We start from the raw sequence: 23,557 nt of genomic DNA, 5'->3' as shown, positions 1-23,557 counted from the left end.
ACTTGTTTCAATTACTCTATACAATCTATTTAGAGGAGAGCAGCTTGCAGAGAGAACTCATTGTCTAATCTAAATGAGGAAGCAATTACTTGCTGCAGTCTAATGTGCTCTGAGACTGTCGGGTCAAATATCAACCAGATCTCATGCAATTTCACTTTGCACTTTGGGAGGTACATCCTTTACATGACAATTCCCTCCCACCCCCCACCTCTTTTGAAATCCTTTTTTTTTTTTCTATTAAGGTTACAAAGTAAGATTTTCCCACCTCCTCAGCCTTCAAAACATTTAATTTTGGAATTTGTTACTGCGAGGTAGAGACCACAACCTTCTCTGTATCTTGTTTAATGTTCAATGTTTACAAAATTATTTTTTATAGGCATCTGCTCAGAATATAGCCAAATAAGAATTTTCCAAGTCTCTCCTTCTTTGTCTAATTTACCTCCCTGGGAGCCCCCTGCAAGCTTTAATTTTACACATGCTGTAAACTATAAATAATACAGTGCCACTTCCCCAGAACATGTGGAAACTGTCGCCTGCTATTTACCCTAACTGTACTCGCTTTCAATTTAAAGACTGAATAAAGTTCATCTCCTGTGTAAAAAGGCATTTGGCCTCCTTTGTGTGTTTTATTAGTTAAAAGCCAGTACAGAACAACACACAAACATTCTCCTTGTCAACAGAGCATATAAAAGGGTTTACAAGGTGTGGTTGAAGGGAGGAAGCCAGGGAGCAGACGCTGGTGGGAAGGCGAGGAAGGAAGGGAAGCACTTTCTGGGAGGATACTCCTCCTCTTTAAGCTACATCCTCTCTTCACATCTCTTCCTGTTTGTCTTAACCAATAATTAATAATAAATTATCTTTATTTTTCCTACTTATTTTAAAAGCATCCTTTCCTTACTGAAGCTACTTGAAGCAGAATCTAATACTAACTTCAAATGACTTAAAACTTCACTGTTTAATCTTCTGATAAAGTAATCCAAAATTTTTGTCTAATACATATTTGGTGAGAATCATTTGTTAGCTATTTAAGTATTCTGTGATTGCCAAGACAACCAAGTGTAATGGGATTAACAACACAAGAGGCTAAATCCAAAACTGTTGTGGCTGGTTCCCAGGTTAATCACTACTGAGTCTCGGTTTGCTATCTATAAAATAGGATGATACCTCTTTCCAAAGTGTGAAAACCAGCTGACACACAAATGTTTGTTACCACAACAGCATACAAAGGGCATCACAAGCCTTACACTATTCTTCCTCTTCCAAATAAACCATGTGTGGCAATATTCCCTTTCTTTGTAAGATAAACCAGTAAGATTCAAGATTTGTAATTTCTATATAACAAATTAGCCAAATAACTTTGTATTTCAGGGTAAATGGAGTTTTCTTCCAAACTTAATTTAAGGAGACTGCAATGGTTTTAGGTGTCAACTAGGTAGGCCATGGACCTCAAGATATTTGATCAAACGTTAGTCTAGATGTTACTGTAAGGTGTTTTCTTAGATGAGGTTAACATTTAAAGAAGTAGACTTTTAGTAAAACACATTACCCTTCATAATGTAGGTGGGCCTAATTAAGTCTGCAAGAGGGAATTCTGGTTGCAGAATACCTTCCTGCTGGCGCTGCAACATCTCAAACCTTGGTCTCCAGTCAGCTGTCCTGCCCTGCAAATTTGGGACTTGCCAGACTCCACAATTACGTGGGTCAGTTCCTTAAAATCAGTCAATCAATAAATCTCCCTTCCACCCCTCTTTATGCATATTATAGGCGTGCATTGTATAAGGACATTTTGGTCAACGCTGGACACATATACAATGGTAGCCCATTAAATTATCAAAGGTAGCCCATTAAATTATAATGGAGCTGAAAATTCCTATTGCCTAGTGATGCCACAGCCGGTCATATAAAAGGATAGCACAATTACATACAGTACGTAATACTTGATGATAATAAGCAACTGTTACTGGTTTATGTACTTACTGTAATTTTAGTGTGTACTCTGCTTGTAAAGAAAGCTTGCTGTAAAACAGAACTTCCGCCAAGATGGAGGCGTACGTGGAAGCACTGCGCCTTCTTGCACACCAAGTTTAAAAACAACAAAGTTTTAGCAACAAAAACGCAGCCAAACCACAGAAAATTGAACTACATGGAAGTCTGACAACAACGAACCCTTCAGCCAAACCGGTAAGAGGGGCAGAGCCAGCAGCAGAGTGGGGTCGGGCAGGAAATATCCACCGGACTGAACTGGGCACTCGACTCAGGTGCGTCAGCAGCTGTGGGTGGATCCCAGGTGTGGAGAGCGGGCGGACCCACTGAGGGCTGATCTCGGTCACGCATTTGCCCGCAGATAAACAAACCGGTGAAGGACAGACTGCGCAGGCCCCAGTGGCAGGAAGCAGCAGAGGGAACCGCCACGGTCCCTCCCTGACCCCGCCCCCACATACAGCGTCACAGACTAGCAACCTGGGTGGCCCTGCCCTGGTGAACAACTAAGGTGCCTCTCCTCATACATAACAGGCACGAACAGATCAAAACATGGCTCAAGAACAATTCAGAGCCCCAGAGCCAATAAATCTAAGCGATAAACAAATAGCCAAACTTTCAGATGCACAGTTCAAAACACTGGTGATCAGGATGCTCACAGAACTGGTTGGTTTTAGTCACAAATTAGAGGAACATATGAAGGCTAAACTAATTGAAATGAAGGGAAATGCACAGGAAACCAATAGTAATGGAAAGGAAACTTGAGACTCAAATCAAGGGAGTGGACCAGAAGGAGGGAAAAAAATGACCAAACAGAAAAGGATGAAGAAACAAGAATTCAAAAAAATGAGGAGAGGCTTAGGAACCTTCAGGACATCTTTAAACGTTCCAACATCCGAATTATAGGGGTACCGGAAGGGGAAGAGGAACAGTCACGAGTGGAAACCTTATTTGAACAAATAATAAAGGAGAACTTCCCCAATCTGACAAAGGCAATAGACTTCCAGGAAATCTAGGAAGCTCAGAGAGTCCCAAAGAAGGTGGACCCAAGAAGGAACACACCACGGCGAATCATCATTACATTAACCAAGATTAAAATGAAGGAGAGAATCCTAGAAGCAGCAAGACATAAGGGGACAGTCACCTACAAAGGAGTTCCCATCAGACTGTCAGCAGATTTCTCAAAAGAGACCTTATAGGCAAAAAGGGGCTAGAAAGAGGTATTCCAAGTCATGAAATCCAAAGACCTACAACCAAGATTGCTCTATCCAGCAAAGCTTTCATTTAGAATGGAAGGGCAGATAAAGTGCTCCTCAGATAAGATCACATTCAAGGAGTTGATCATCACCAAGCCCTTATTATATGAACTGTTAAAGGGACTTACCTAAGAAAAAGAAGATAAAAAAAATGAACAGTGAAAGGACAGCAAACTCACAATTAACAACCACACCTAAAACAAAAGCAAACTAAGAGGACAACTAGATCAGGAGCAGAGCCATAGAAATGAAGATCACGTGGAGGGTTAGCAACAGGGGAGTGGGAGAAGAAGTGGGGAGAAGGTACAGAAAATAAGTAGCATAGATGGTAGGTAGAAAATAGATAGGGGGGAGGGCAAGAATAGTATGGGAAATATAGAATCTAAAGAACTCAAGACACGTGGTCATAAACTAAAGGGGGGGAATGGTGGGGAGGGGGTGTGCAGGGTGGAGTGGAATGAAGGGGGGAATAGAACTGTAATGGTATAATTAATTAAATGTATTTTTAAAAAAGAAAGCTTGCTGTAAAACAGTATGCCATGTTACGCCCACAGCAGCCTCACACATCTCGTGTTCCTGCATCTCTTCATTGCATCATTCTCTCATTTGATTTAATCTCATGTTGTTTTGTACACATACTGGTTTGTAGCCTAGGAGCAACAGACTATATCATACAGTCTAGGGGTGTAGTAGGCTATACTACCTAGGTTTGTGCAAGTGCACTCTATGATGTCCACAAAACGATAAAATTGCCTAAGGAAGCATTTCTTAGAATGTATCCATGCTGTTAAGCAGTAGGAGACGGTGTATAGCAGATCCTCAAATAATGTTTCCTCCAACATTTTTTTGGTAATCTTAATGAGGAAAATAGATTCTCCGTGAGGCCACTGTGTGTGTGTGGAGTTGGCACGTTCTTCCCACGTATGCATGGGTTTTCGCTGGTGATTCTGGTTTCCTCCCACCTCCCAAAGCTGTGCACTTGAGGTCAATTGGCTCTTCCTAGTGAGTGAGTGTAAGCGTGAACATGCGTGTGATGGAAGGGTATCCTGTCCAGGCCTAGCTCCCCTCTCACGGGGCTGCCACAGCAGGCTTCAGCCACCCGTGATGGTGAATTGGAATTGGCTAGTTGGAAAAAAATCTTACTTATTATTAATCTTTCTTGAATGTATGTATAGCTCACATTTATTTCCAGGTTTAAGATTAAGTATTTTTTGTATATTTATTCAAAAGTTTGGTGATGTTTCTGTGACCAGAAATATGCCATAGAAACATAGCTCCTGCTTCCATCCATTTGCCTATGGTAGAATTCATGTCATTATACATCCTTCTATTTCAAATTGCAGTTGCCAAGAACCTACTGACAGACTTAAGTGAGGACTTACTGTACACACCTGCACACACACCCTATTGGTTCCATTTTTCTGGACAATTCTGACTAATGCGGATACTTCCTGTTGACACCTGGCACTCAAGTCTAGAGTAACTTAAATTAGGCCTAAAGATTCCAAAAGGAAAAAAAACCTCCACATGTATTGCACATTCTTTCCCAGGACTTTGAGAGACCATCATGTCAAGACATAATTCAACCAGATACTCCACCCTGACTTAATCAACTCCTGTCAACTTTTCCAAACTTCAGCATTCAACACCACTTGGAAGAGAAAAACTTTTCTAGGGATCATGTACAAAACTACCTGCTCCTGTTTGTCACCTTCCTTCACTCTTCACAACCTTCTCTCTCCTTGTATCTCTCAAAGACACCCGTTGGAGGGATAAGGAAGTGTGACAGTTCTATGGGACTCAAGGTCAAAAGTCACCTTGAAAAATGTGCAAGGCTACTAAAAACGTAGTAAGGTTTCAAGGAATTCTGACTTAAGTAAAAGTTATGCCCTGAGTACTCCAGATGAGAGATGATGATGGCTTAAATTAGGGAAAGTTGGAGGAGAGGTGAATTTAATGGTCAAATTCAGGATGCATTTTGGAGAGAGTCAAAAGAACTTACTAATATATCTGAAGTAAGTAGGTAAGGGAAAGCAGGAATCCAAAGATTAAAAGAAAAAAAATATTGCTCTAAGAGAAACCAAATAAATTATTCAACCACCAAGAAATCCCAGCATTAATAATTTTAAAATAACCCAAAGATCTGGTAATAGTAAATTTGTTTTATGTAAGTAAGGGCTATTTTCCTTAAACTGTGATGTTATCCTACTTGGATACAAGCTTTATGCAGAAACCAGGTCTACTGTACACAGTAGGCACTCAAGGAATGTTTTTATACGAAATAAAACTGATGGTAATTTGTTGAGCACATAATGCCAATACCATACTTTCCTTTTTCTTTCTTCTCCCTCTTGTCCTTAATTTGGGATTGCCAGGCGAGCAAAGGGTAGATATGATAATTTTCCTGCTTTGTTGAGCAGTCTTTTAGTAGCCTACACTTATACCCAATTATCAATTTTATGCTTTGAAATTTCAATTCAAAGCATTACCTTATAAAAAGCTATTTAAAAAAACATTACCAGAACCAGATTGTAAGGAAAGTTATGATTAAGGCTAGAATATTGATCGGCAGGTAAAAGGGCAGAATGTTTTTCAGGGAACAATACATCAGTCTCTGACATGATTTTTGTTCTATGAATGTCTTTCTCAGGAAAGCAAACCTCTTTTTTTTTTTTTTTAAATATTAAATTTTATTTAGTTACTTTTCAAGTACATTCCCCTTTCTCTACTATCGTAGTTTGGAGACTCTAAGGGGAGAATAAAACACTGGAAAATGCCGAAGTTCATATTTCCATGTGTCCTTTAGAATTTTTATTTAAATTGTTAACTTCTTTGGATCATCAAAAGGATATACCTCCTAATAAGAATAAAAGTGTAACTCCATTTGGAATCTTTATCACGCATTGTATGTCAAAATGAAGTTAACACAAGACACTTTTTAAAATAGGGTTTCTCTAAAGCTTAAATGTAAAGCGAGGCAAACAGACCTATAATTTTACAACAGATGGAAACCCAGAAGATTCCCCAGGATAACTAAAACTGAATTTTGTGTTTTATTTTATGTCTGAGACATCTAGCCAATACAGATTGATGGCTAAGGTTTTTCTACTAATTGTTTTTTCATATCTTCCCTTTCCAACATACAAATTCAACCACACAGTATTTCTCTTAATCCTATGGATAAACATTCCAGAGTGTACATGATTTTTATAATTTGCTCTGTCATTTGTAATCTTTTAATAAAAAGTTTTATTTATTTTTAGAAAGAAGGGAAGGGAAGGAGAAAGAGAGGGACAGAAACATTGATGTGTATCTAATAAATATATCGATAGGCTGCCTCTCACATGCCCCCAGCTGGGGACCTGGCCTGCAACCCAGGCATGTGCCCTGACTGGGAAGTGAACTAGTGACTTTTTGGTTTGTAGGCCAGCACTCAATCCACTGAGCCACACCAGCCAGAGCTCATCTGCAGTTTTAAGTGTGTGCATATGTTGTCTACTATTTAATCAAAACAGACTAATAAATAATTATCAATTCATGAAACCCAACATACATACTCTGACACAAGAAAAGAAGACAAGCTGTCACTAAGAAAACGTTTATTTTACATTAAAGTTTTCAAAAATACATTTGTAAAGTTACCCCTCTGCAGTGTATAGGCCTTTACAAAGTTTGCAAAATTGCTTTCTCTTAACTGTTAAAGTACATAGATTTAAAAGGTTTTTAGGAAAAAAAATGTCAATTCATGGTCAATGGTTGAAGAATTAATACACATTATACCTGTAGGATGCCTTAGAAGATTATATCTTAAACACATGTAGAGAGAAAGCTGTATTTTCTTTTCAGAAAGCTTTACTCCTCAGTGGTGTTCACTAAGAAATGTATACTGCATGTCATACTGACAATGACCTTCTCAAAGTTTACCTATTAGCCTTGCAAACCAATCAGCCCACACAGATGAAAACAGGAAATTGCTTTTCAATACACACTAACTCCTTAAGTTTCCTGAAAATATCAAAATAAAAATTTAGTCCATTCCAATTAAAAATACAAATGATTGATATTAAAGATAAGATAGTACTGAATTATTTTTAACAACACAAAAAGTCAAGCATTCCAGAAGCATAAACTGTGTTATTAAAAAAAAAGGCAATATATTTATCTAACCAATGCCTCTCAGAAATTTGGAATATTTACATGTGTTATAACACTGTAGAAATCTTTGGTGGTAACACATGGAGTAAATTCCCTGAAAACACTTTATCAGTTTTGTTCCATCGATCTGTGTAGTCAAGTATTTATCGTTAGTAATGGTGGCAGTATCACTTTCTAGCCAAATCCACCTGTATAGTAAAGTGTGTGGAGGAAATCTCATTCAGGACTTAGGTGGGTTTATGTAATTAAATACTTAGCAATCAGGCTTATCTCTGGCTCATTTTTTATACCAGAAAAAAACATGGTAAATTAAGAATAGAACAACTCTTACTTCCAAGTAAACTCTGGAAATAGTTAACATTATCGAACGAGTTGAATGCTTATATGATAAAAGGGCTACAATTTCTGCGTAAACTTTACCAGCTACCAAAATAGGCTTGTGCAGCATCTGATGCCCAGTCACCAGGTGGTGGTAGTAGGGAAGGCACTGTGGTCTGGGGACGAATTGACCTCTTTTAAAAACTGCAGACAGGAAAGCATAGAAACAAAAAACCACCTGCTGTACCTTAAAGGAAACTAAAATGCATACACTTATTACACAAAGTTCAAAGGAAAGGACATGCTAAAACACATGAGAAAAGAAGCAACATTTAAGAAATGTAAGAAAAGGAGAATAAGAAAATGACAGAACAGCAAAACGACATCACTGTGTAAGGATGTAAGCAGCAGAATGTATCAGAGGAAGCATTGTGTGAGGAGAGTAATTAAACAGAAGGACCTGCATTACCTCTTGGAAACTGGCGTTGTCTTTGATTAAATGTTTTGATTCTAGAAGTGTGGAGGGATTCATAATTCTTCCAATTTAGGAAAGTATAAGTTCGCTATGATTAAAGAAGAGGTATGATAATGAAATTAGATTTGGAAATGATATAATGGTGCTAATCAGCCCCCACAGGTAATGTTTTTGATACAAAGTCACTCTCATGACACTGTCGGGCAATTTGAGATGACACTGCCTTCACGCAGGAAAGACAAACGTGGCATAACATTTATACTGCTAAGTCCAGGACTATGCAATATAAATAAAACTCTTTCAAAGTTTATAATCAGAATTCATGGGAGTTTTGGATTCTGAAAGAAATTAAAGGTCTTTCCAGAAACTAAGGGGCTAAAAATTAGTAAAGTAGATGGATGTACACCTAGAAATAAACTGGGAGAAAAGAAAATGAAATGAATTTTTACTTGGTGTTACATATCAAGAATGTGAGGTAATCTAGAAAATATTTTAAGACTTGTATTAAGAGAAATGTCTGAATTACACTACAGTGCTCCTGAGTGAATATTCTGTCCTTTCCCACCACCCTGGGAGGTCCTGAACAGACACTGGTGACTGGCTTCATTTCTTAAAAGGTAGAAAAGTCAAAGATCTTACAAATCTTTCTCGCTGTTTTTACTTTTGGACAAACAAGTAGATTTACCAAGTAGATTAACTAGAGAATAATTGTACAAATTTCATTACTAATTACTAAAACCATCACCAAATAGACTGACTTATAGTTCATAATATGTAGCTATCAATGCAACCTAAAAATGCCTCAGTCTAGTAATTCAAAAATATCTTGGATTAAAAAATGATATTTTTCTAATATCTATTCTAATAGCTTCTAATATGTGATATTAGCAACATCCTCATTTTCCATTGGCAACTATCTTAAGGAAATTATTCCAACCAGAAAAGAAGTGATCCAAGTTATTCTAGTTAATGCCAGATTTATAAATCAGCAGCACATGTAAGTGCCAAGCTTGTGAATAGACTGGCTGCTGGATATTTTCACGAATTAGAAAAGTCCCAAGTGCCATACTGGTCTCTAACTCTATTTCACAAAAGCTACCACTTTTAAAATCTGAGAATGTAACCAGTGTTAATAAACACACGCTGAGTTCAACCACACTGTACACAGCCAAATACCGAAAACTGGTGAATGACTTAAATAATTTCTTATCTGTAAAGAAGATAATTAAAAAGAGTTAGAACCAAACAATTAGCTGTATTTTTATACTATTAAAATCAAGCAAATTTAACAAATGAAACCCACAGGAAAAGAGATGATGTCATTCAAGGCATAAATTTGACTCGTCAGAATACGACAAATAATAAGGATAGTGTCCGTAAAACTTAAAACGTACAGTCATAAAATAAGTAAACAATTTTCAAGTGTGCAAAACTAGTCACAAAAAAAAGTGCTATGTGGATACCTGGTTTTCAAATATTTATTTTGAAAACTTTCAGCTGATGGTGGAAAAACCATAAAGTATTAAAAAAGTAAAAATTTAAAGAATATATAAAACATACTTTATCTCATATTATGCCCTGGGCTATCACTGCTGCAGTTAGAGGCCTATTTAATTACTGTCCTCATGTGATAGCTACAACATAAATGGAGGTAAACACAGTAACACAAAGACTGATGTATCTGGAACCATAAAAAGACTCTTTTCAAGTATACTGTGGGTTTGTGCTTCCTCTTACACCCCGGGCACTCCATGCTTTTGATGAATTTGAAAACAGATAATACAGTTTTCTATTATTTCTGACATATCTACACACACACATAGTTTGCATAACTACCTTTAGTAGTCAACATTTGAAAGTAATTGTTAAAGAAATAAAAACGTATTTAAATTAATGAAAATAAACCCTATCACCGCCACAATTTAAAGAATTATTTTAGTGCACAAATCCTGAATGTATGATGTTAGAACAAAAAAGTTGGTGCTTTAGCATAATTTGTCTTGGGATACTTGAAGTGTATGACTAAAAGTACACCTGTGGTCTCTTCTTCACTCTGTATTTTAATGACCCATACCGCACCTGAAGAGAGAAATGGGTTATTATTATAAGTTAGATGGTTACTTTTTAAAATTATGTAAGATTTAATAGTTCATACAGTAATAATTTGTAACTTTTCTGACAAAAAGAATCAATTATCCTGTAAGTGTGTACTCAAAAGACAACTCTATATACTAAAAAATATGGTTGGTTCCATATTGGATATATGCTACAGATTATTATCTTTAATAACAGAAATATTAACCGTTATTACTTATCCTTTGCTTGGTACATTGCTCAGAGTAATTAATCTGAGGCCATTTGTTGGAATTGTCCACTGCTTTCTGGGCACAAAGACAATACATAATTAATTATAAATAAACTTTTACTATTTAATCCTCATATAGGATTGGTTCAAAGCAAAATTATGTAGTTAATTTTTTTTGCTTCCTTTGCTTCTGAGGAGGGCTGGCACTGGGTACTCACAGCAGCCCTATCATTTGCAATGCAAGATTACCATGTCTACGTAAAGTGGGAGACTAGGAACTTACCACCTTTGAAATTTTCAGAGATCCTAATATATCTGATCTGAATAAATAATTTTAAACGTGACTGTGGGTCTACCATTCCAAACCTTCATTTATGGACCATTAATATCCTGAATGATGGTGCAGCAGGGAAATCCTTTAATGTTAAATCATTAGGAAAACAACTCTGTAATTGACTAACCTCTTTGCGGCCTTTCCCGGTTTTCATAGATTTCATGCTTTGCGATCTTCGAAGCCCTTTGTGTGTTAACATCTCATCATCTGAATATGGCCCACTCGCCTCTTCATCTGTTTTCTCATCTCCGTCTTTCAGTGGAATTCCATAGTCTGAATGAATCGTCAAAACCAGCATGTTTTGGTAAAAAGATACCTGCCAGTACTGCCTCTTTACTCTGCAGATCTTTGCATGGTCTGCATTTACCCAGTTACTCCTTCCCCTTTCTCATCTGTAATGTGCTCCCTACCCTCCATCATCAATCTCTGTCCCTTGCACTACTCTAAATGAAGCTCACAACCATTTCTTCCAGGAAGTTTTCCCTGGCCATTCCTTTTTACTATGCATTTTTCAGTAGGTAACACATCTATCTATCTTGTTAAGAAATCAAATAATAAAAATAGATATATAGTGAAAAGTCTCTTCCTACCCTTTTTCCCTTTTAATGAATTTTAAATAACCTAAGCAATTGTGTGTTTTAGTCTGTCATTTGTACCTTTGACTTTAATTAGGAATTAAGGGTTTTCTCCACTCCATGTGTCAAACCTTTCGTCAAGATTGAGAATGGTAGGGTGAACTTATGGAGTCATGTAAGTCCCAGAAGAGCTAGAATTCTGGGCAAGTTAGGTTCACTGGGGGCAGGTGATACTTGTTAAACCAATGCCTCTACAGTTGCTGAGACAAAACACAGCCAGACAGGCTACAATAATCAGAAACACCACAGGCTATGATAAGAGATGTTAGTCAAAGAAAAGAGGCGGCATCAGGTAGGACAGTAAGAGATTGGGCTGGTGAGCTAATAGGCTGCACTGTGTAGCTACAAAGACCTAACATTAGCAAATACGCAAACTTCCAGGCAGTCAGGCTGATTATTGTCAGGAAGTCTGAGAGCATCCTGACACTGGGATTCAGGGAATGGAACCTTCCTATTCTTGAAGCAGATGTTCTCACAATTTAGACAATTATTAGTCACCTGGGGAACTTGTTAGTTAATACACAGATTGCCAGGTCTGAGGATCTATGTTTCTAACAAGTTTCCCGTGATGTTTATGCTATTGGTCTAGGGCCTACACCTTGAGACCCACTGCCTGGATGGAGCAAAAGAGGGGCCCATGTCTAACGCAACCAGAGTACTAGGTCGGTTATAAAGATAGAAGTATGGCTGCAAGTTCCCCTGAAGTTTCATATCTCCTATTAAGAAGGAACATAAATACCTGAGTCTTTTTTTTAAAAGATCTTTATTTATTTTTAGGCAGAGAAAAAGGAAGAGAGAAAGAGAGGGAGAGAAACATCAATGTGTGCTTGCCTCTTGCACATCCCCAACTGGGGACCTGGCCCACAACCCAGGCATGTGCCCTGATTGGGAATTGAAACTGGCAACCGTCTGGTTCACAGGCTGGCTCTCAATCCACTGAGCCACATCAGCCAGGTCTAAATACCTGAATCTTATGGTACTTAGAGACAAAAGTAGCAAATTTTCCAGGATCAGAAGGGGGTAAAAATAGACTTCTTGCATGTGAATAAAAATATACTAAACAAATAAATGTTCATTAATCTGCTCTTCCAGGACCTGTGTAACTTGAGGACTCACTGAGCCAACCGCAAACAGCTGTTAATAAACTTCTTAGTCTCATAGTAAGATAAACATCTCAGTATAATAAGCAGTATATAATAAGATAAACATCTTTGTATATTAAGCTAGTACAATTTTATGCTGCCAGACTTCTAGGCTGGAGATGAGGAAGGACTCAAGAGGAGAATCAGTCATTATTGAGGCCAAGACCCTCGGTTTTCATGCAGCAGTCCCAGGAAGTGCGTTCCAGGGAGAGGGGGCAGCAGGTGCACAGGCGGTGGGCAGCGGAAGCGTGGCTGCCTGGAAGAGCTGTAAGGAGGCTGGTGCAGCCTGGGGTGGGGATGGGAACACGCTCCCGGTGCAGTATTAAGTGGGGAAAAATGTACACATAGAAACAAAGAAAGAAAAACATAAAAATGAAGCCACTGCATCCCCTGGAAGTGGGCTTTTGGGTGATTTTGTGCCCTGGCCGAGTAGCGCAGGGGGTTACAGTGTTGTGCAGGTACGCCAAGACTGCTGGTTCGATTTCTGGTCAGGGCACATGCAAGGAGCAACCAATGAATGTATAAGTAAGTGGAGCAACAAATCTACATCTCTCTCTCTTTCTCTCTAAAATCAATATAAAATTAAAATAAAAATTGTATTACTTCTATAATTGGGGACAATAAACCAGAACAAATATTTTTAGGTTGTCATTTCTAGATTTTTCTGTTGTTACTGCCAACATTATATTCCCAATACTAATCTAAGTGATCTAAGATAAAACAGAGTATGAGGAATTAAGAGAGAGTCAGAAAGGAAGCATCTGTGACCAGGAAGTTCTTTGAGGCCACAGATGAAGCGTAAGACTACAGTTCAAAAACCACAATCCTTGCTATTTCAAATGCCTCTCATTTTATAGGATAAGAAATTGGAATATCAATCATAAAATGATTATATATAAATCTTTTCTTTCTGAGTTTCCTAATGTCAGTTAAAAAAGTCTTACTAGCTTTATAATTATAGTTTCAGTAAAGGTGATGACATCCCTCTTTCCTCTACGAATATCTAAAAAATCTTACCATGTGAGAGGCAGTGTGTTAAATCATGGGGATAAAATGATGAGAAAGACAAAACTGTCATTTTTCTACCCTAAGAAACTTACAGTCTAATGGGGGAAATGGACTCTGCTGGGCCTTTCACTCCTGTAAGAGAGCTGTCCCCAGTCTTGTTGGCACCAGGGATGAGTTCTGTGGAAGATAACTTCCCCATGGGGTGGGGCTGGTGGGTGGGAGGTGGGGGGACAGGAGGTGCGGCTCAGGTGGTGATGCCGGTGAAGCTTTGCTTGCTTGGCTGCCGCTCACCTCCTGCTGTGCGGTCGGTCTGGTTCCTAACAGGCCTCGGACTAGTACCAGGCTGGTTGGCAGCCCCACAGGTTGGGGATCCCTGCCAAAAGAGATGCCGCCAATGGAAGATAAAAAACAAGGTGCTATGGGATCATACAGTAGGGGAATTAATGCAGCCTGGGGTGGAGGAGTGGGCTGTGAAAGAAGACTTCTTGTAGGAGGTGGTTACTTGGCTAAATCCTGAAAGGCCCAGGATTCTATTTGGCCTGCACACGATGGAGTGAGAACAAGGTCGGGGAGCTAGTACACCACATGCAATTGAGTTTGGATTTCTTTGGATAGCAATGGGGAGCCACTGAAGCATGTTAAACAGAAGGGTGACATGATTAGATTTGGGTTCTTTAGAAGATTCTTCTTGTACTTTAGAGAATGAGTCAGAGGTGAATGAGACTGAAAACCCCATTGAAAGCAGTGGGGTTACTGTAATATGGCAGGTCAGAAATGATGAAGTGTAAGGAGTAAGGACAGAGAAAGCAGCCAAATGTGGGAGGAGAAATTATTAAGTTTAACTTAGCAACTTAGTAAAACAAGCCCTGCCTCCAAAAGAGAGGGGTCAAGCTCAATATCCTCATTAAAATATGCATTTTCTATTCCACTTAATACCTAGAAATGAATATGCATGGAAATTTTGCTGTGAGTGCTGAAAATAATGTTAGTGAACGTTATGTGAGTATTTCCAAGTCTATGGAGGAAACCTGAGATTATGAGAGAAACCCCAATCTGGATGCCGAATCGAGCAGGAACTCAGGGGTTTAACTGGCTGAATGGTTTATAGTTCTGCCAAGCCCGAGCAAGGTAAAGCTAGTGGGATACTGCTGGTGCCACACAAAGGCCACCTGAAGGTCAGCTGCTTCACATCATCAATCTAGACTGCAGAGAGCTCTCAGCACGGTGCCTTCCATAGCATATTTCCGAGGAGCAGTGACTGGGAACCAAAGAATGAGGAGGCCCTGTTGCCGAGGCCTGGGCCTGAGGCTGCAGCTGTTTGGCTAGTTCAGCCCATGGTTCTGTGACCATTTTAGAAAACTAGCAGATCCTTTTGCAATGTGACCTGATTTGATTCAGTTTGTACATCTTAGGGATGGCATATTTTAAGTTTTCTCTCCTTATAATGATAATAGTCAATACCGATCCAGTACTTAGTATGTACCAGACACTGTGTTTCCATGTATTAATTATTAATGTAAGGGCAGACTCATCGAAAGTTTGATGTGGAAGGAGCGTGAGCTATTCTGGTGGAAGGAGTCCTGACCCCAATACTCTGCCATCTATTAGTTGTGCGGCCCAGAGTGAGCCATGCCTTTCTCCAGTTCTGTTTTCTTCTCTGGTAAGGTGGTGAGATAGAGGACATGATGAATGGGTTTCTGTGTCAATGCCAGCTCTGAACCAGCTGCCTGGGGCGCTGTGTGAAGTGGGATTCTGAGCCAGTGTGGGAGAGTGCCACGATCCATCAGCAATGCCGGCCAGCCTGAGCAGGGGAGCAGGGGGTAGGCGTGTTGCCTATTTGCCACCTTTGGCTAAAGCATCGCTAAAGTCCTTTTCTGCTCAAATTATTTGAATTCATGGTTCCAGCCCAACTGTGTCACTAAGTGTAGTTTCTTTACAAATTGAAAGAGTAAAATTTAGCTTAGGAACCTCAGATACCTCATTTCTGTCACTGAGTAGATAGCCTTGAATAAGTAATTTAATCTCCTTAAGTCTCAGTTTGTTCATCTGCAAAATAAAGATAAAATACTAAACGTGCATAGTCATCTTAAGGATTAAATAAAAATATGTAAAACACCTAAAACAAACAAAAAATCTCTGTACGCATTGGAATTGAAATGATACTGAACTACTTGTAACCAACATGGGAGTGGCAGGTTTTCTGCAGAAAAAATATTTCCACTTCTCAAAATGTGATGTTTGTTCACGTTCAAGGCACCCATTTCCTTACAAGAAAGCATTTGCAGGGCTCTTCTTTCCCCATCATGTCAACAGGCAGACTTAAATAATGTCATCAAATCAGGAGGACTTCCCTTGTCATGCTAACCTCAACCTGCTCAGAGGTTAGTATAACAAACTGACCATGATGAGTTTTCAAAAGGGACCCACTTTTCCACATATTTGCATTTGCTGTGTGAACAATTAGAGCTTCTGAGATACCTGTACTGATCACAAGAACCAGTAAACAGACTTTGCAAAGTAAATGCAATTTTCACGCTTACAAACTAATCAATTTTTTTCTTGAGGAATCTTGAAAGTAAATGAAATAGAAAAAATCATGATAAAAAAATGACTACTTAATTATTATTCAAAAGGGAGAGTGCTGTTGTTTTATTTCTAATTTTGAATAATAGGTTGAATTTAAAAAATCATTAAAATTCTACCACTCAGAGCTAAACACTGTTAATATTTTAGTAATATCCTTCCAGCCCTTCCACTATGTAGATACATTTGAAAAATACCCTTTACATACACTAATGCATTTCATCTATTGCATTTCTATGGCACAGAATTATAACACACATGCTGTTTCATTGTTATTGTATGTTCTCCCACAATCTGGTTGCTTTCATGTCAGTAAGTATAGATTGACATTATTATTTTTCATGGCTAATAAACCATCTTTCTGATCAATCATTTCTCTTAGGTAATTGGTTTGTTCTAATATTTTGTTACTATAAACAACGAGATTAATGTTCTTGTACGTGTATCTTCGGACCTTTGATTATTTCCTTATGGCATATTTCTAGAAGTTTCTTGCTGAGTTAAAGGGAATAAATTTTAATAATTATTGCCAGATTGTCATCCAAAAGGATTATTCCACTTTAAACTCTTATTAAAAGTACATGAGAATGTTTGTTTCCCAATGAGCTTGCTGTGGTGATTTTAAAACATGTCCACAAATTCTGACACTTGTCCCCTGGGACATTCCCTGGCTCTGGGAGCCTTTAGCTGCAGGTAAGAAGTCCAATGATCCTCAGAGACCAGGTACAGAGGAGATGCTGGAGAAGCCTGAGCTGTTCCCCCGCCGCTGTGTGACTCACTCACACGTGAGTGAAGAAGCCTTTCAGAGTACGACCCCAGCCCCAGCTGCTGTTTGGATGCGGAGGCACGAGACCCTGAGCAAAAACTGCCTTGCGAAGCCCAATCACTCCCAGATTCCTGAACAAAATTAGTAACCACGATTTTAAACAATTACTGTTTGGAGGTGATTTATTATGCAGCAACTGACAATTAGAATAGTTACAACACAGAGCACTATTAATTAAAAAAATTACTTTTTGCCAATCTGGTGAATAAAAATTATTTATATTATGATTTTAGTTTACTATTTCTTTGACTGTGAGGCTACATATCTTTTTTATGTATTAATTGGTCAGCTGTATTCTTTGACAAAATTGATGATAAGTGGATTGTAAAGGTCCTTCGATTTTTAAGATCTGAACCCTTTGCCTGTAACATGAAACAAAACTATTCCTTATAGTTTGTATCATGTTGTTGTATTGTTGTTATCATGGGGAGCCTTCCTCACTATTTGGTAGTTTTACATTTTACTTCTTTTTAAAATCCTCACCTGGAGACATTTTTTCATTGCTTTTAGAGAGAAAAGACGGAAAGGAGGAAGGAAAGGAGGGAGAGACAGAGAGAAACAGCAACCTTCTAAGCCTAGCAGTTATCCTAACACTTTTCTCTTCCATCCTCACCAGAGGGCATTTTGTCATTTGCTTATTTTTTTTTTTTAGGGCGCAGGTAGAACGAGGGAGCGGAGAGAGAGGGAGAGAGACGGATGGACTGGTTGTCCTCTCCCATGCACCTGGACCAAGGACTGAAACCACAACCTGAGTATGTGTCCTGATCTGGAACTGAATCTGTGACCTTTTGTTTTAGAGGATCATGCTCCAACCAGCTGAGCGTGATGCTCCACTGGCCAGCTCCCACCGGCCAGGGCTTAACACCACTTTTTAACATGCTTTTTCTCCCACCAATCTGAGCGGCCACCTTTCTCTCATTTGATAAATTGCCATGTATATATGGACTCCTGTCCCTCTAGATTATCTATTACCATCTTCTCTTCACCTATCCCTCCTGGAACCTATTTTATTAAAAATATTGTCAAGAGAGAAAGTTTTGATTTAATTTTTTCTTTGGGAAAGAAAGTTTGAATACATACTACTCTGTAGGAAAGTTGGGCAAAATAATGCACATTAAAATTTTAATCTTATAACTGAACAAATACCTTTCTTGTACTGTACCATTTACTTCGTATTTTTATAAGTCTTCATGTATTTCAGTTTCACGGTTGGAACTAAACAAAAGAACTGAATAGCATGCCACTGTCTTGAAATATTCTTTGTCACACCATTTTAAACTTAATAGACAACTATCATAAAAATAATGTCAGGGATTTTCCTATGTAAAAGCCTGTTTGTGTTGAAGTAATTGGAATATAATTCTTAACCGATTCTAAGGTATACTTATGAATAAACTGCTGATAAAGGACTCAGATAACTAGCCCAAATCAGCTAAATGATACAGCAGACCTCATAATCAAAATGATTACACCTATTTTTAGGACTGACATTAGAATATGCCTACAAGTTAGTTCTTGAACTAGAAATACTATGTAATTACAGCACAATTTCCATTGAAATAATCCTATTTTCAAACTGAGTCATCTTTTGTCACCTACTTAAAACTTTTTATCTCGTGAGTCAATATCCTTATTTGTTCATAGCATTTACAGTAAAGAATGTTTAACTATGGAACTCCACAGATTCATTGTAGGTTAAGTGTAGTGATCACAGGTCAGAACCAGTACTGGTGGTGGGGAGGCGGTGGTAACCACACCCATGGCTTCTAAAAATATGTGGCAGTATAAAAGGCCACTTCCACTTTCTTAGTTGGATTATCTCCAAAGTCAACAGAAGGCATGCACTAATTACAGGTAGTGTAAAATTCAAAAATACAAGCTTACAAGTACATTTTGTCTGCCCAAATTCAGAGTTACCTGGAATTATTTTACTACCCAGCTGGACTCAAAATCCCAATTGTGAAGGAATGACATATGAAAACAAAGGAGCACACCTGCTGACTCACCGGAGGCTGGTTTACTCTTCTTTCTTGTGTCCGGTAGAGGCTGGTACAGCCTTTGTCCCCCGTGCTCGTCCCCCGGGATGGTGGTCAGGTCGTGCATGCTCAGGCTCCGCAAGCGCTCAGTGATCACCCCTTGGCTCTATTCAACAGACAGTGAGAGATCCAAGAAAGAAAAGTACACTTTTTACATTTTGCTTTATTTTCTTTATCGCTATCTACCATTTATCCGTTATCAAATAATTTTTAATGCATTCAAAGTGAATTGTAGACATCAGTACATTCAGCTTTATATTTAATTTTAAAGTGTAAAATATGTATGATGAGCTTTCCCTCAGAGTAAATAGCACCCATAATTTTTATCTCTCTTAAAGATAGTACTTGGGGCTAAAGTTTATGATTTAAAAGAACGTTTTTAAAGTAAGAAAGATACGGTTGTACGCTAAACTAAGTCAGAAGTGGTAATGTTACTACCTAGAACAAGGTAAAAAACAGTTAAGAGCCTAAGAATCTTGGATACAAAATGACAATCAGCTAATGAATGCACTACTTGGTAAGGCATATCTACTAGTATACAATTTGACTTTAAGCCATTTTAACAACATGGTGGACACAAAACCCACGTGGCTATTTAAATTTAAATTAACTAAAATTAAATAGACTACAAATCCAGTTCCTTAACTGTACTAGCCACATTTCACATGCTCACTAGCCACACGTGGCCAGTGGCAACTGTATTCAATAACGCAGATATAGGACACGTTACCATTGCTGCAGAAAGTGCAGTGAGTAAGTACATCAGGGCACAGCTCTGAAAGCAATATTTTAGAACCTTTCAAACACAACTAGATTGCCCCTCAAAGTATAAAGCTTTGTAAGAGGGAAAAAAATTCTGAATTTACTGACTTTGATAATTTACATGGCATTTAAGTGATTCATTTCTTATTTATAGCTGGATTAAAAATACTCTTCTAATGGTTTTTTACACTTATTTCTTCTTCTCATACACATGCCTAGTTATAAAGCCACCACAGAAATTTGTTGATAAAGGTTTATCTCTAAATTTCAAAGCCTATGGCACTACAAAACATTTGAGTATTACTGCTAGCATGCATTTTACACTGAAGAGAAAGGTCTTCATTCAGCTACTCTGAATTAGTGATGTTATGTTGAAACCAAACAAACACTTTGCCCCTCTTAAGCGTTGTAGTTCTACCATATATAAAATTGTGAAAAGGGATTATTTAATTAAGGAACCTATAGCCTCAATAAAAATAACTGGGTTTGACACATGTTTAAATGCTCTTGGCATGGTTTAATTTATTATACTTTTCCCCTCTTTATCAGCTGTCATTTACTTATTAGGCAGATGGCAGATGGAAGATTTCAGACACATACTACAAGGAAGTGACCAGTTGATCATCTGAAATAGATACCTTGTTTTCTCAGAACTGTCATTTTCTTTACCTCACCTCTGTTTCTTCTTCTCTCAAAACTTCTTGCCTTTCTACGTACTGCTACACAAAGGATAAACAACATACTTATCTCTGATAAGTATGTTGACTCCCTCTACTTGACTCAGGTGTAATTTCCAAGTCTGGCTATAATTCCCAAACAAATCCTCCTACTCAAGAGGGTACATCTCACATTGCAAATGAGTCAAAGTGCCGTAGAATCAGTCTAGCTTTGTATCATACACAAACTTTGGCATCTTTGAGTATAATCAGCTAATTACTTAGGGCATTCCTCACAAATGAACCTATACATTATTGTTAGTTCTATTGTTGTGCTGTGTTTATTTTGCCTCCAGAACAGGGTTTTAAGAAACTAGATGAGATGGATAAACCTTAGGCTTCCACTCTCCTAATGTACCTAGTATGGTACTGATATTGAACAGATAATAAACTACTGTTTTTATGCCCCTTCCTTTTCATTACTCTTGATTGCAAAAGTTCTCCATAGACAGCAACTTGTTTAAACGTAAACACTGGCCTCTTTAGGCAGAGAGGTTTAGCAGCAAAGTACAGGTATGATCATGGGTATCTACATAGGTAGACTATACCATCCATCAAAGGTTTGTTTCAGGTTTAAAATAAAGGTAAGCAAGGACCTACTCTGAGGTGTCTGGGTGATTTATTTACAGTATATATTTTAATGTAGGTCTTGAGCAACCAACCCTAAAGCCCTAAGTGTTATCAATCTCCTCAAGGTTTCAAGAAAGTCCCAGAAAGGCAAAAAAAAAAAAAAGCCTGTGTACCCCTTTTGAGGACCCCCAACATTTCAACAGCCATTATCATCTTGAAAAAAATCAAGATTTTCCACTGTATGTTTTCTTATGGGCCCAAAGTAAAGCTAATATGGAAAGAGAAAATTAATGTACTATTGTGAACTTAAAGAAATATATATACATTGTAAGTACCTAAGCAGAGGTCTAATTACCAAGTCATTACAGCTAAGTGGAGACCCATTCCTTCCAATTTTCGTATCTTTAGCACAAAAAGTCCATATTTAATAAAGGAATGATGTCTGTAATAAAATAAGTGCAAATACTTCCCCTCTACCTCAGAATTCTAAATAACATGCATAATATGATTACAAATATGTACTAGACAGCAGGAATATGCGAAAATGAACAGTGTAATCTTTAGGCAGGTGGCATAGGTGATTTTTTCTTTTTTCAACAATTTCTTAAATATTGCAAAATTAACCACATATGGTACAGTGAAATTTTAATTGTAATGAGATGCATAATAAAAATTTCTGATTCATTTCCTATTCATTTTTCCTACATCTAATTCCTTGCTCTGTTAATTAAAAGAAAAACTGTTTATCTGTTTTGTGGGCACAAATAAGACATTATAGTCATTTGTCAACAATGTTAAAAGGTGTTGAGGTTTTGTTCAAAGTAATAATGTTTTGTTTATCTTCTTCTATTTGCTTTATGTAATATTAAATAAAAAGTATAAGAAAAATGAAGAACGGTTCCAGTCAAGGAGGAAAATATGTGTGGAAACAGCGTTTTTAGTTGATAAGGAGAAAAAGAATTACCATCCTTAAGGATATTCTATATCTCAGCATTTTATATCCTATTTTCTGCAGAACTGTATTTACACTTTGTATGTTAAAATCAATCCTAAAAATCAAAGAGAAAGTAACAGAAAGGTTATAAGAACATAAAAGTGAACATAATTAAGGAGTATCCTATGGAATATTTTATATTAAGACTGGTCATTAGCAGAAATATTTCTACACCCTTCAGTGGCTCCAAGTTCTTAGGGTCTGAACTAGGATGGGCTCAGAACACCCAGTTAAAAAGCCGAGAACAAATACCACAGGGTTGCCTGGTTAGAAGGGCTGGGACCAGGTAGATAGAGCACAAGGAAACTCTGGGAACTTCAGCTGAGAACTGAACTGGAGCATGAGGTTCTTCAGCTGAGAACCAGAACCTGAGCTATTGCCACACAGAGCTCTCATTCCCAAGGGCACCAGGACATCTGAATGTTACTCAAGTGTCCAGGGTTGTGGCTGGCATTTGTAAAAAGGGACCCTGCGCATATGACTAAATCTAACTTTTTACACTCAAATAATTCTGCCTTTGTTGAAGTAACTTCATTTCCTGGTCACATATCACATTGAAATCACTATATTTTGTGTTAAATAAGGGGAATTTACTGTGCTTTTCGGCATCTTTGTATAAAATATTCTATTATCCTTACATTTTAATTGAGTTTAAAATCATAATCAGCAATGCTTTATAAGCTTACAAGCATATCAACAATCTTTTACAGGACAATTCTTACTATACTTTCAATAATGAATAGCCATGAAGCTATAATTCTGTTGATCCTTGCCATATTACATTATAATTGCTGATAAGGCTAATTTCCAGATTTTAGAAAATCTCTTTTCCCTATGGACATTCAACAATTAATCTGATTAAGATTAGAATATAATTGACTGCAATTGTATAAAGTGAATAATATATTTTAGTGGTTTTAAAGTGAGACAATATATATTTATCAAAGTAATTGTACAGACAAAAATATACAAAAGAAAAATTATTTGTAATCTACCACCAAAACTACCCATACATATTTATATATCCTTTTAGCTTTTTCCGACTCATCGCACTTTCAGGGCATCATACTTTCTCAACTTCAGCACCACTGCTATTTTGGGCTGGATAACTTTTTGTTGCAAGGAAACTGCCTGGTGCATTGCAGAATATGAAGTCGCATCCCTGGCCTCTATCCGCTAGATGCCAGTAGCAGCTTCCCCTCCCTCAGTTATGAGAACCCAGAATGTCTCCAGACACTGCCAAATGTCCCTTGGAAGGCAAAACAACCCCGTTGAGAACCACTCTCAGAGACATAAGGCGTTTTAAAAGTCAAGTTTCACCCCTTTGTTTTACAGGAAAGAAAAATAATACTTAAGATCAGTGCAAATTTGTCCAAAATCTCATGGTTAATTCATGACAGGATCAGGACTAAAAAATGCAAATCAATTGTCTGTTAGAGAAGTCCGTGTTCATTATAACATT

The 23,557-nt window shown here is 37.8% G+C and overlaps 1 protein-coding gene across 3 annotated transcripts in view; it reads right to left on the bottom strand.

Annotated features, from left to right (window-relative positions):
* Window positions 1-6,824: 6,824 nt before the first annotated feature.
* REEP3 (receptor accessory protein 3) overlaps window positions 6,825-23,557 on the bottom strand; it is a 75,038-nt gene continuing 58,305 nt past the window's right edge. For 2 of the 3 annotated variants that reach the window (XM_037158689.2, XM_037158692.2), the window contains exons 6-8: window positions 19,012-19,159; window positions 10,951-11,096; window positions 6,825-10,263 (exon numbers count right to left, since the gene is read on the bottom strand). In XM_037158689.2, coding sequence (XP_037014584.2) covers window positions 10,207-10,263; window positions 10,951-11,096; window positions 19,012-19,159 — 351 coding nt within the window. In that variant the 3' untranslated portion in view covers window positions 6,825-10,206. The remainder of the gene's footprint in view (window positions 10,264-10,950; window positions 11,097-19,011; window positions 19,160-23,557) is intronic. The other variant, XM_037158691.2, reaches the window with a different exon arrangement.

Source organism: Artibeus jamaicensis, unplaced genomic scaffold (assembly GCF_021234435.1).
Source record: "Artibeus jamaicensis isolate MK-2021 breed Jamaican fruit bat unplaced genomic scaffold, CSHL_Jam_final contig_332, whole genome shotgun sequence".
Classification (NCBI taxonomy): domain Eukaryota; kingdom Metazoa; phylum Chordata; class Mammalia; order Chiroptera; family Phyllostomidae; genus Artibeus; species Artibeus jamaicensis.
This window is presented reverse-complemented; position numbering and strand designations above follow the sequence as displayed.